The 13,121-nt window shown below is 35.0% G+C and overlaps 1 protein-coding gene across 6 annotated transcripts in view; it reads right to left on the bottom strand.

Annotated features, from left to right (window-relative positions):
* The window catches only part of DOCK3 (dedicator of cytokinesis 3), a 313,071-nt gene that overhangs the window by 245,707 nt on the left and 54,243 nt on the right, over positions 1 to 13,121 (bottom strand). For all 6 annotated transcript variants that reach the window (XM_019631262.1, XM_019631254.1, XM_019631269.1 and 3 more), the window contains exon 3: positions 3,845 to 3,885. In XM_019631262.1, coding sequence (XP_019486807.1) covers positions 3,845 to 3,885 — 41 coding nt within the window. The remainder of the gene's footprint in view (positions 1 to 3,844; positions 3,886 to 13,121) is intronic.

Here is a 13,121-nt window from a genome sequence, read left to right on the forward strand (position 1 = left end):
TGAAAAAACAATTCTCAGACTCTGGCTAAAATTTGTATTCACAAGAATTAATCAACTTGGGCACCTCCATATATATTTCTTCTTTTACTCTTTTCAAATGGTTTCTACTTTGGTATTTGCCATAATATGATTTCAATTCCCAAGGGATAAAAAATGTATTTTGTTTTAAAAAACAATTAAGTTTTCTAATCAATGTTTCACTCCTTTTCCTGAGGTATGAAACTCCTTTCAAGTAAAACACACATGACCAAAATTTCTTTATACTCTTTAGCCCACACCACTAACAATAATAAACTCAATCTATACCACACAAAGTCAGCAGCACTAAACCACAGTAATGCATTTTATAGTTTTCAGTGTATAGATCTTTCACCTCTTTGGTTAAATGTATGCCTTAATATTTTATTGTTTTTGATGCTAGTGTGAATTGGGCTGTTTTCTTTATTTCTTTTTCAGATATTTCATTGTTAGCATATAGAAACACAACTAAATTCTGTGTGTTAATTTTCTATCCTGTAATATTACTGAATTTGTTGATTAGTTCTAACAGGTTTTCTTGGTGGAATCTTTAGGATTTTGCACATATAATAATATCATACTATCCGCAAACAAAATTTTACTTATTCCTGTTACTGATTTCTAGTTTCATACCATTGTGGTTGGAAAAAATACCTGGTATAATTCAGCCTTCTTAAATTTGCCTTCTTATGGGACCTATCATATGATCTATTCTGAAGAAAGTTACATTTACAATAGAGAAGCCTGTGTATTCTGCCACTGATGGATGAAATGTTCTATATACACGTATATCTGTTAGGTACATTTGGTCTAAAGTATACTTCAAGTCCAGTGTAACTTGTTGATTTTCTGTCTGGATGATCTGTCCATTGATGAAAGTGGGGTATTAAAGTCTCCTGCTATTATTGTTTAGTTATCTATTTCTCCCTTCAGATCTGTTAGTATTTACTTAATATAATGCAGGCTCCATTTTGGGTGCATATAAATTTATGACTTTTATCTTCTTGATGAGTTGACCCTTTATCATTATATAATGACCTTCTCTGTCTCTAGTTACAGTTTTTGGCTTAAAGTCTATTTTGTCTGATATAAGTATAGCTTTACACACTCTCTTTGGTTTCCATATGCATGAACTACTTTATAATACTTATAAATACTTATAAAAACTTTAATAAGTCACCTTTTTATTTTTCTTTAATCACTAATAGCTGTGAAAAGCCTATTGAAATTTTTATTGTGACCATATTAAGACAAATAAAAGATGTATAGGAATTTTTTTATTATTTTAAATGTACTAAATCACTACATGATTATCTCTTACAAACACTAAAGAATTTTAACCATGGTTCTACAAAATATCACTGACACAGGAAATGAAATTCAGTTATTAATACTGTCTTTCTATCTCTTAATTTTTAAGTTTAAGAATACAAATGAAAGCTATTAAGAGGTATATAGATATGTATTGTTAATAAATGCTACAATAACCCAAGATTCTAGAATGGAGTTGGTATTACCAAAATATACTCTCAGAAGTATCACATTAGCCCAAAATAAAGAAATTAAAGGGGTGTGATTAGACAAAATGAGTTCTAACACTTTAAATTAGTATCATTTGGTTTCTATATTTTGATTAGCTTACCAAATCATTGCTAAGCTAATGAGATTGATCACAAGATTAATCACAAAATGGCCTCCCCCACAGATGCTACACACCTCTGTTGTAGGAAAAAGAATTTAGAAAATAGGTATGATTCTGAACACTTTTCCTTAACTTTAAAATAGAACTCTGATTATACTGCTGGAGAAGCTACATGGAGATCTTGAGACTGATTCCATGGAGAAGCCCAGATATTTCAGCAGCCTAGCTGAGGACAGCCTTCCAGCCATCTCTGCCAAGATGCCAGACATGTAGGTGAACATTCTTGGATATTCCAGCCAGCTGAGCCCTCAAAGACTGTAGCCACAGGTGACATAACATGTACCTGAATAATTGCCCAGATGACCCCAGTCAAGACACAAAATCATGAGAGATAAAATGGCAATTAGTTTCATCCACTATATTTTGGGGCACATTGCTGTACAGTAGTAGGCGATTAGCAGACATCTGATCCTGTCCAAAGCATCCATGGAGACCTTTGGTCCACATCAAAAGTTCCTTTGTGTTTGTTCCTGTCCACAATTATTGGACCAACAAAACATGGTAATATTTATGTATTAATCCTCTTAAACTATAAGTATAAATAAACGTTATGGGCTATTTGAACCCAGTGATGCTTGCTAAGCATGGACTTTTTGACAAAAACTTTTATCAAAGATCTTATCAAATGGCTCAGTGGACGTTTTGGACAGGACCAAATGTTCTGCAAGGTAACATAATATATCAAGGGTTTCATCATTCATGTCTCACTCAAGAAGGTCTTCAAGCCACAGGCTGCGCATCGATTTGATATTTTAATCACAAACATACAATTTCAATGACCATTATCTCCATACTAATCCTCAAATACTACTATTGGAAACAAGGTTATGGGGTGGCCAAGATAAAAAATATTACTAAAAATAAATAAATAGCATATAATATCACAAATTATAGTTTTCCAATCCTTTACAAGATTGCTCATTTATTCAAGTTCTAAATTTTTGAAATTTAAAATCAAAATAAAAAACATAAAATACAAATAAAAACTATGTCATTATAAGCATTCCCAAGATAGAAATAACACCTGAAAGTGTGTTTTAAAGTTAGCAATATAAGGAGAAAAGTTACCTATGAGCAGTGGTTCTCAACCAGAGGCAATTTACCACCACCACCCCAGGGCCTTTGGCAATGTCTAGAAACATTTCTCATTGTCACAACTTGGATGGGGGGTAGGGGAGAATGTGACTTATATCTAGTGAGTAGAGGTAATATATGCTGCTAAGCAACTTATAATGCACAAGACTTCCCCCCACAACAAAGAATTACCTCTCTCAAAATGTCAAAAATGCTAGGATGAAACGCCCTGGCTATGAAGAATTAAAATTTGAAAATACTGTCTTCTTATAATCATTTACCTTAAAAACTAATAAAATAAATTATTCTACTGGCAAAATTGATAGCTAGAACTCTGAACAATTTGCTTTTTAAAAATAATACATGATAATTTTGATATTTTTCTATAAAACAAAAAGCATAATACATTAAATATTACGCTACAGAAAATATATAAGAAAGGCAGATACTATTAATTATATGAAAGTATAACCAGGAAGTTTTTGCAAATGTATTATTGGAGAAGAACGCTCCTAAGTGTTTTATAACTGCTAATTAAAGTATATTTTGTTTGATCAGATTAATATTAATTAACAGAACACATAGAATCTAGTTCAAAAAATTAGTATTCTGCACTTATGTCTTGTGTAAATTCATAATTTAAGAAGAACATGATCAGCAAAAATGCACCTAATTGAATATTACTTGAAAGTTTTTTTTGTTTGTACTTTACAAATTCTCTAACATATGGCTCCACATTACTAAGTCTAAGAATAAGTCGATTTACTTTTTCAACTATTTGAAGGAAAAAATATTAAATGTCCTAAATAGGCTTTTTCAAAAAGCTTTGCAGCTATGACCATACATGCATTTTTTTGTCCCTCAAAAAAAAAAACAACAACATTCTAATATTGCTGAGACAGAGCAGAGACTAATACAATTCTGTAAAGGAAAAAATGAGTGTGGCTATTGTAAAAGATTAAATGATGGGCAAGTAAGAATTCTTTTTATATCAAACAAACAACCTAGGCAGCTTCCTAAATTAGAAAAGGTAATACAATTTTTCAATACCTTTACATTTGGCTTCTTTGTTGAAACTCCTCTGTACCAACCTAAAACAAAGCATAGGAAGGATATTAAAATCATGTTGCTGAAAAATAATATTGTTGTAATTTTCTGTAAGAGACATGGCTATTGTTAGGGAAAAAATAATTAATGTAAAAGTTTCTAATAAAGGTACATTAACTGTGCCTTCACTAATAGTAATTCACTCCAAAAGGAACCGTCTTACGATAAACACAACATTCCCAATTTCATCAAAAAGCACAAAGCCCTTTCAGTTGAATAAGACACAGAAATTAGAAAAGTCCTCAGAGGACATGTAATCCAAATCCATTGTTAGGGGCAGGAAAATGCCAAAATCATATAGCTTCTTTGATGGCAGATGGGCAGTACAGCCCAGACTTGCTGTTTTCTGGTCTCATTCAATATCCCATGCACTAAACAACACTAGTCTCATTTCTTGGCTTTCCAGCAGCTAAACTTGACATCCATGTTTCATTTGTTTTTTCTAAGCATTCATACACAGCAATAATGATGACAGCTTCAATTACACAATAACAACAATTTTAAGAGCAAGGGAATTTCATTGCCAACTTTTCTCAATTCCAATCTATTATTTTCAGGGTTTTGCTATAGTTTCTTGGCTTCGGTTTTAGAGCAAACAGCTCCAGTGAGTAGGAAGGGAAACCAAGAGTTGTATTTAAAAGAGGAAGCTGAAGAAGAGAACAAAGAGGATATTATTAATAGCTAATGTTAATTGAGAGCTTATTACTCTTAATTCCATGTATTAGAATTAGAAGGTTGTTGCATGTATTAACCTTTAAATCTCACAACAAAGCTATGAGGAAAAAAATAAAATTTTTCTCCCCTGAAATCATAATGAACAATTAGAGGAGAAATATCCTTTCTTCTGTTCAGCACAACAACTGAAATCATAAATTTGAATAACTCAACTTACACCTTGACAGTCTCAATATCTTCATTCATTAAAAAGAAAAAAGTGATCATTTTACCATTGTGAAACTTTACAGTACATTAAAAAACAGAATAGAGAATGACAGCACAGATATGGCAAAGTAAGAACCTCCAAAAAGCTTCTCCTCAGTAAAAGCATTAAAAACATTGCTGGGGGGCCAGCCGAGTGGCATGTTGGTTAAGAGTTGGCTTGGGAACATGAGCTCTGAGCAGCAGGAACGCCGGTTCGGATCCCGCATGGGCCAGTGACGCTGCACCCTCTACAGCTCAACCTGGAGATGGGCTGCCATGAGTCGCCGGCGACAGCGTAGGCTGCAGCGCCTGCTGCAGTGGGCTGCCGTAAGCTACCATGTGTAGCTGGCAGCCAGCGTGAGCGGCAGGCAGCCGGTGTGAGCTGCCAAGAGCTGCCGTGAGCAGCCATCCAGAGGCCAGCGACCGATCTGACTAACCCAGGAAGAGCACAATGATAATACCAACATGGGCCAGTGAAGCGACATCCTCCACAACTAGACTGAAGAACAAAAGGACAGCAACTTGTCTGTTCCCCTTCCCCCGATTCCCCAGCGCTATTCCCCTCCCACAATTCCCCAATAAAATCTTTAAAAAAAAAAGATATATGTATCCCTATGTTCACTGCAGCATTATTCACAGTGGCCAAGCCATGGAAACAACCAAAGTGTCCTTCAATAGATCATTAGATAAAGACTGGTACGTACATACAATAGAATATTACTTGGCCATAATAAAGGATGAAATATTGCAACAACATGGATAGATCTTGAGATTATCATGCTGAGAGAAATTAGTCAGACAGAACAAGTCGAGAACCATATAACTTCACTCATATGAGGGATATAAAACTGAAAGCAACAAAGGAACAAGACAAAAAATAAAAAATTCATAGACACAGACAACAACCTAGTGGTTACCAGAGGGTAAGCAGGGAGGAGGGATGGTAGAAGAGGGTAATGAGGGACAAATATATGGTGAGGAAAGGGGAATGACTCTGGATAGTGAACATATAATGCAATATGTTGATGATATATTATATAATTGTATACTTGAAACCTATGTAGTTTTGTTAACTATTGTCACCTCAATAAATTTTAATTAAAAAAAAAAGAACCCTGGACAATCTACCTTTGCAAAGATCATTCTCTCCTTTTATTCTCATCACTTATCTTTTATTTTACAAGATTTCACAGTGCTGGCACACAAAGTGAAACCCCTTTGACTGTCAGATGCCTGAATCCTCATCAATTTCACTGTCATCATATGCCTTTAATTGAAAAGTACTATCAGTCTTTCCCATCTGATGATGCACCATCTGATGGTTTGATCATTGTTAGGAGCTTCAGTAAGTCAGATATATTTTTATACTTTCTAATATTTTCAGATACAAATTTTTGTGGAAAATTGGATGAGAAAAGGAAGGCATTATTACAACTCTCAAGTTTATTATTTACTACAGAGACTGCTCCCTTCAGGGAGTCAATTATCATGCACAAGCAGACCTCAGAGATATTGCAGGTTCGGTTCCAGACAACTACAATAAGGCAAATATTGCAATAAAGCGAGTCACACAAATTTTGTGGTTTCCTAGTGCATATAAAAGTTATCTTCACACTATACTGAAGCCTAATAAGTGTGCAATAGCATTATATCTATAAAAAAAAATGGGGCCAGCCAAGTGGCACGATGGTTAAGAACTGGCTTGGGATGCCAGAGGGCCCCGGTTCGGATCCCACATATGAGGGCCAGTGACACTGCCCTCTACAGCTAAATGCTGAACAACAACAACAGCTCAACCTGGAGCTGAGCTGCCGTGAGTTGCTGGCGACAGCGTAGGCTGCAGCCCCTGTGGCAGTGGGTTGCCATGGGCTACCGTATGTAGCCAGCAGCCAGCATGAGCGGCCAGCAGCCGCAGTGAGTGGCCATCCAGAAGCCAGCGACTGATCTGCCTCACCCGGGAAGAACGCAATGATGGTGCCAATTTGGGCCAGTGAAGCAACGTCCTCCACAACTAGACTGAAGAACAAAACAACAGCAACTTGTCTGTTCCCCTTCCCCTAATTCCCCAGCGCTGTTCCCATCCCCCCAATTTCCCAATAAAAAAAAAAATCTTAAAAAAAAATGTACATACCTTAATTTAAAAATACTATTCTAACCATCATCTGAGCCTTCACAGGGTCATAATCTTTTTGCTGGTGGAGGGTCTTGCCCCAGTAACATCAAAGACCACTGATCACTGATCAACATAGCAAAAACAATAATAATGAAAAAAGTGTGAAATATTGCAAGAATTACCAAATGTGACACAGAGACAGAAAGTGAGCAAATGCTGTTGGAAAAATGGTGCCAACAGATTTGCTTAATGCAGGTTGCCACAAACCGTCAATTTGTAGAAAATGCAGTATCTGCAAAGCACAATAAAACAAGGTATGGCTGTATACCTTTGCCTTACGTCATAATATCATGAATGGATTCTAAGAAATACTAAACAAGTGTAGCCTCCAGACACCCCAATTTTCCCTTCCTCAATAATTTGCTGCAACTCTCTACCTTCTAAGCTAGGGGCATGTTATTCACAGGACTACTGTGGGAGACATATTCTTCCACTTTACCCACACGTCTGGTGGAAACTTTAGAATGCAAAATTACTGAGAAAAGTTTGGGTGTTGTCTTCAAATTCCAAAAGCAAAGTATAACTCTTTGAGCCTGAGTTATTCCTCTGCTCAAAACTGTCTAATGGCATCCCATCTCAATGTGAAGTCCCAAGTCCTTACTACAACTTCTGCTGATCATCTCCCACCTCTCTCAGCTCCTCTCCAATCAACTGCTCTGCTACAGCCATACTATCACCCTGCAGTTCCTTCAACTCACTAAACAAGCTCCTGTACCTCAGGGCCTTTATATATTTTGCACATATGCCTGGACTGCTCTTCTCCCAGAGAACCATAGGAAGGCTTCCTCACTTCCATCTGTTCTCTGCCCAAATGTTATCTGCTCAGAAAGGCCTTGCATAATTATCCTACATAAATACACAGAAGACAGAGGCCCCCCGCCCATCACACCCCAATGCATGCAGTCACTCTATCTCCTTCTACCTATTTTATCCTTCCTTATTATTCTTCTCCATAAGAATACGGACTTTGTTTTATTCTTGTATAGCTGAGCCCCGGTAGCTAAAAGAGTGCCTGACCTGCAGTAGGCACTCAAATATTTGGTGACTGAAAGAATGAATGAATCTGTAATATATGGGGCGATAATACCTACTTGGCAAGTTTGTTGATAAAATTAGAATTGATATATATAAAGTGCCTTGCACAATGTCTGACATTGTAATAACTCAATTATCAGAGGGGGCAGGTAACTGAGGAACAAGACACACTAAAACGCTATGTGCTACATAATACTGTGAGACTGGGCTTATGAAATAAAGTACAGCCTGAAGTTTCTTAATATAAATGGTGTTCATTCTAAGAAACATTAGGGAACCAAAAGTACATACTCCTAAACAGCTCTGTTAAATCATTTTTTGAAAAATTATTTATAGGGATATAAATAAAAAACACTTTTTCCCACCTAACAAAGGTTGAACTTAGTGCACAAATTAATATCCATGTGTTCCTTTCTCACCAGCAAAATGTTGATACAGTCTTACAGAGATTTACTACTGCAACAGTAAGTAAAATCACTGAATCAAAAATGAAGTGAATGAAGAGCCTCCAAACTCATGGAAAATGAGTAATTCTTCCAACATTAAACAGGAATGATTTTTTTCACCATATAATCCATCCATAAATAGTGATAACTGATAGGGCCTAAACTATCTGCATGACAAATATGACTGTAGCCACCAACTCCTTTATTCTTAAAAAGCCACCACTGAATCTCATGCTAAAAACCATAGCTCTGTTTCAACTGACTTTACTTTTAACTCATCTTCAGACAAAATACTATCTAGAGCTATCCATCTACTGGTGGTCTTCCTACTCATGACTTAAAGCAAGACTTCTACCAAAATAAACAATGTGTAGAAAGCAAATTAGGATTAGGAGAGTTAAATAACCCAAAACCTTTCCTTTGATTTATTGCCCCAAAACATAGGATGGCCTAAGAGACTAGCTTATTTTCTTAGTCTATATGGTTTATTACTGGGTGTATAGTTTTTCATGAAAAGCCAAAGTAGGTTTCCTCTAAGCTAGGTTTAAAAATTCTTTATAACATCAAATTCATCAACACAAGAAATACGTTAAGAATCACTATTGAAAAAAATTTCTATGCTGAAAAAGTCAGGAAAAGAACCAATACCAACCAAACATAATACAATGCAGGCTGTAATTCCATTAAAAATAAATAAATAAATCATAATCTCACTTTTAAAAAACAATGTATTTGTAGAAGGCCCACAAGATGGAAAATGACAAAATAGAAAAGTGGAAAAATCATGGTAAAACCAAAGGCTCTAAGACATTAACTGGACCCTGAAAAATTAAATTTGATTTTAGTGACCTGGTGAAAGCATGTAGTGATACTGTGATATTATGGTAAGATATCTAATAAAAATGTTTGCTGATGGAGCTGTATTCCTCTGAACTTCCCTTATTTTATATAGAAACAGTCCCATGCTATGTAAACTTCTTTCACCCAGACATTATTATCTTAGTGGAGATCACTGAAAAAGTGACACATTTGCATTTCATCAACTTAAATATTATTGATTACATTTAGTAAAAATTATGATCTCACCTAAACACATTTTTTAAATTATATACTAGTAATGTTACAAAATTCAATAATGTATATCCAAAAAGTGAGCATTAAAAATATTATAAACCTATGCACTAAATGACACTTTATAAAATGTGATTAAAATTAAGGTAATAAATGCAACTAAATTTCTAATTGAGATGTAATGTTAAACCCTATATTATACTGAAATCACTAGGAATTTTAGAACTGAAGAGTTATACAAAGTGTATTCTATTTAACCAATTAGTCCACAAAGAAGATGAAACCAAAAAAAAAAAGTAGATTTTTAAATAAAATATAGACTGAAGTGCAAAAAAACAAACTGGAGATTTTAGAAATTCACTATACTTTCAAAGATAGTAAAACCCAGAGAAACATTATATAGTGCTTAAAGGTAAGTAATGTACACAAAAAATAGAAAAAACTGAGAATACTAGATAATTGTCATAGAAATAGGAAAGTAACATATCATTATGTACGTGTACTTACCATCCACTATGTAAGTGCTCAGCAAATACTTATGTGTGTATTAAATGAGATAGGTATAAGGGTTTACATTTGCCAACTTAACTCTGGATTACACCTTCCTTGCTTGGTCATCCCAAACACATTTGTGTATAAAAAAGTCACTTCAAACCTGATTTTTTAAGGAAACATTTAAAAAATTTTAATCCCATTAGGTTAGAAAAGCAATCAATAAGAAGGGAAATACAATTTTTTTTAAAAAGCCTTTTGGAGAAAATATTCTGGGTCTTGTGTGTAAATACATACATTAAAGATAAAGTCATCTGAAAGCTATGCCTATTTAAACATACAGACAAAAAACAGTGGTCACCTGTGCTAGGTGTTTTCACATCTATAATAGCAAACACGGTAGAATTCCACTTTGTTAAATATGCATTGTTATTTAGATTGTGAAATATAAGTCATGCAATGTGAGGTTATACTATCAAAAAGGGACAACAGTACCGCTACAATTGCTACTAACAGAGAAGCTTCAGAACAGTGTCAGCAGTGTTAACCCAAAAGAATGAAGCCTCTATATGGATCAGGCCATGTGACAGTCAACAGTCAACAGTCCTTTACAAAGATTTTGGGCACAAACCAATCAAGCCAGATTAAAAACACCAAATGTAGTCCAACAGAAAGTATCTTCCAACAAGAGGTTTCAAACATTTTTTCTCCAAGGTATCACATACTCTTTCTTCCCTGACAGAAGAAAAAAATGCAAGTATATTTACCCCACCCCAAACCTGGGATAAAAGCTGCACAAGAAGTAGACACAGGTAAATGATAAGCATAATTTCACTTCTATTCCATATAATGATTAAAAATACTGTGGTTCATTATAAAGGGCAGACTTGCGTGTAGGTCTATTTTAGAGATCATTTAAGTAACCAATTGTAAAATCAAAAGCCAAAAGTAAAATCTACAATCTTCTAAAAATACTAATTTTTTTCCTTTGGTACATCAATAAAAATATGCACAGCCCAATTCTTTATCCTTTTTCAAATTATATAACTAATTGGAAGGAAAGAAAGTGCCAATGATTTGTATATATACAACAAAAACTTACATGGACTCAGATATTTACAGAACATCCCACCTAAAAACAACAGAATACACAGTCTTTTCAAGTGCAAATAGAGCCTTTTTCCAAGATAGACTGCATGTTAAGCCACAATACAAGCCTCAATAAACTCAAGATTGAAATCATATCAAGCATCTTCTCCAATCACAATGGTATAACACTAGAAATCAATTACAAAAGAAAATTGGAAATACACACACATGCGCGCACACACGGAGGCTAAACAACATGTTACTAAACAATCAATGGGTTAATAAAACAAATCAAAAAGAAAATTAAAAAAATATCTTGAAGAAACTGAAAACACGATGACCCAAAACCTACAGGACACAGGAAAAGCAGTTCTAAGAGGGAAATTCATGGTAACACCTGCCTACCTCAAAAAATAAGAAAAATCTCAAATAAACAATCTAACCTTACACCTAAAGGAACTAGAAAAAGAACAAACAAAGTCCAAAGTGAGTAGAAGGAAAGAAATAATGAAGATCAGGGCAGATATAAATGAAATTAAAACACAATAGAAAAGATCGATAAAATTAAGAGTTGGTTCTTTGCAAAGATAAACAAAATAGATAAACCCGTAGTCAGACTCATCAAGAAAATAAGAGAGGGCTCAAATAAATAAAACCAGAAGTGAAAGAGGAGAAGTGACAACAGACACCACAGAAACAAAGAATTTTAAGAGAATACAACAAACAACTCTATGCCAACAACTTGAACAACCTAGAAGAAATGGGTATATTCCTGGAAACACACAATCTTCCAAGACTAAATCAGAAAGAAACAGAACATATGAACAGACTGATTACTAGTAATGAAATTGAATCAGCAATCAAAATACTCCATACAAACAAAAGTCCAGGACCAGATGGCTTCACAAGTAACTTCCACCAAACATTCAAAGAAGAATTAATATCTATCCTTTTCGAACTATTCCAAAAAAATTGAAGAGATGGGAAAGCTTCCAAACTCATTCTATGAGGCCAGCATTACCCTGATACCAAAACCAGACAAAGACACTACAAACAAAAAGAAGGAAGGGAGGGAGGGAGGAAAGCAGATTACAGACCAGTATTCTTGATGAACATAGATGCAAAAATCCTCAACACAATATTAGCAAACCTAATTCAGCATTACATTAAAGAGATCATACACCATTATCAAGCGGGATTATTCCAGGGATGCAAGGATAGTTCAATATCTGCAAATTAATCAATGCAATACATCATATTAATAAAATGAAAAATAGAAATCATATGATCATCTCAGTAGATGCATAAAAAGCATTTGACAAAATTTAACATCCCTTTATGATAAAAACTCTCAACAAAGTGGATATAGAAGGAAACACACTTCAACATAATAAAGGCCATATATGACAAACCCACAGCTAACATCATATTCAACAGAAAAAAAAACTAAAAACTTTCTCTCTAAGATCAAGGACAAGACAAGAATGTCCACTCTCACCACTTTTATTCAACACAGCATTTGAAGTCCTAGCCATGGCAATCAGACAAAAATAAATAAATAAAGGGCATCCAAATTGAGTAAGAAGCAAATCTGTAACTATTTGCAGGTGACATGACTCTATTTATAGAAAACCCTAGAGATTCCCCCAAAAACTATTAGAACTACTGGAAATGGATCTACCTTATGACCCAGCAATCCCACTCTTAGGTATTTATCCAAAAAAACCCAAGACATTAATCCGAAATAATATATGTACCCCTATGTTCATTGCAGCACTATTCACAATAGCTAAGACTTGGAAACAACCAAAATGCCCATCGGTAGACGACTGGATTAAGAAACTATGGTACAGGGCTAGCTGAGTGGCACAATGGTTAAGAACTGGCTTGGGACGCCAGAGGGCCCCGGTTTGGATCCCACATATGAGGGCCAGTGACACTGCCCTCCGCAGCTAAGATGCTGAACAACAGCTCAACCTGGAGCTGGGCTGCC

The sequence above is a fragment of the Hipposideros armiger genome, unplaced genomic scaffold (genome assembly GCF_001890085.2).
Source record: "Hipposideros armiger isolate ML-2016 unplaced genomic scaffold, ASM189008v1 scaffold_18, whole genome shotgun sequence".
Classification (NCBI taxonomy): Eukaryota; Metazoa; Chordata; class Mammalia; order Chiroptera; family Hipposideridae; genus Hipposideros; species Hipposideros armiger.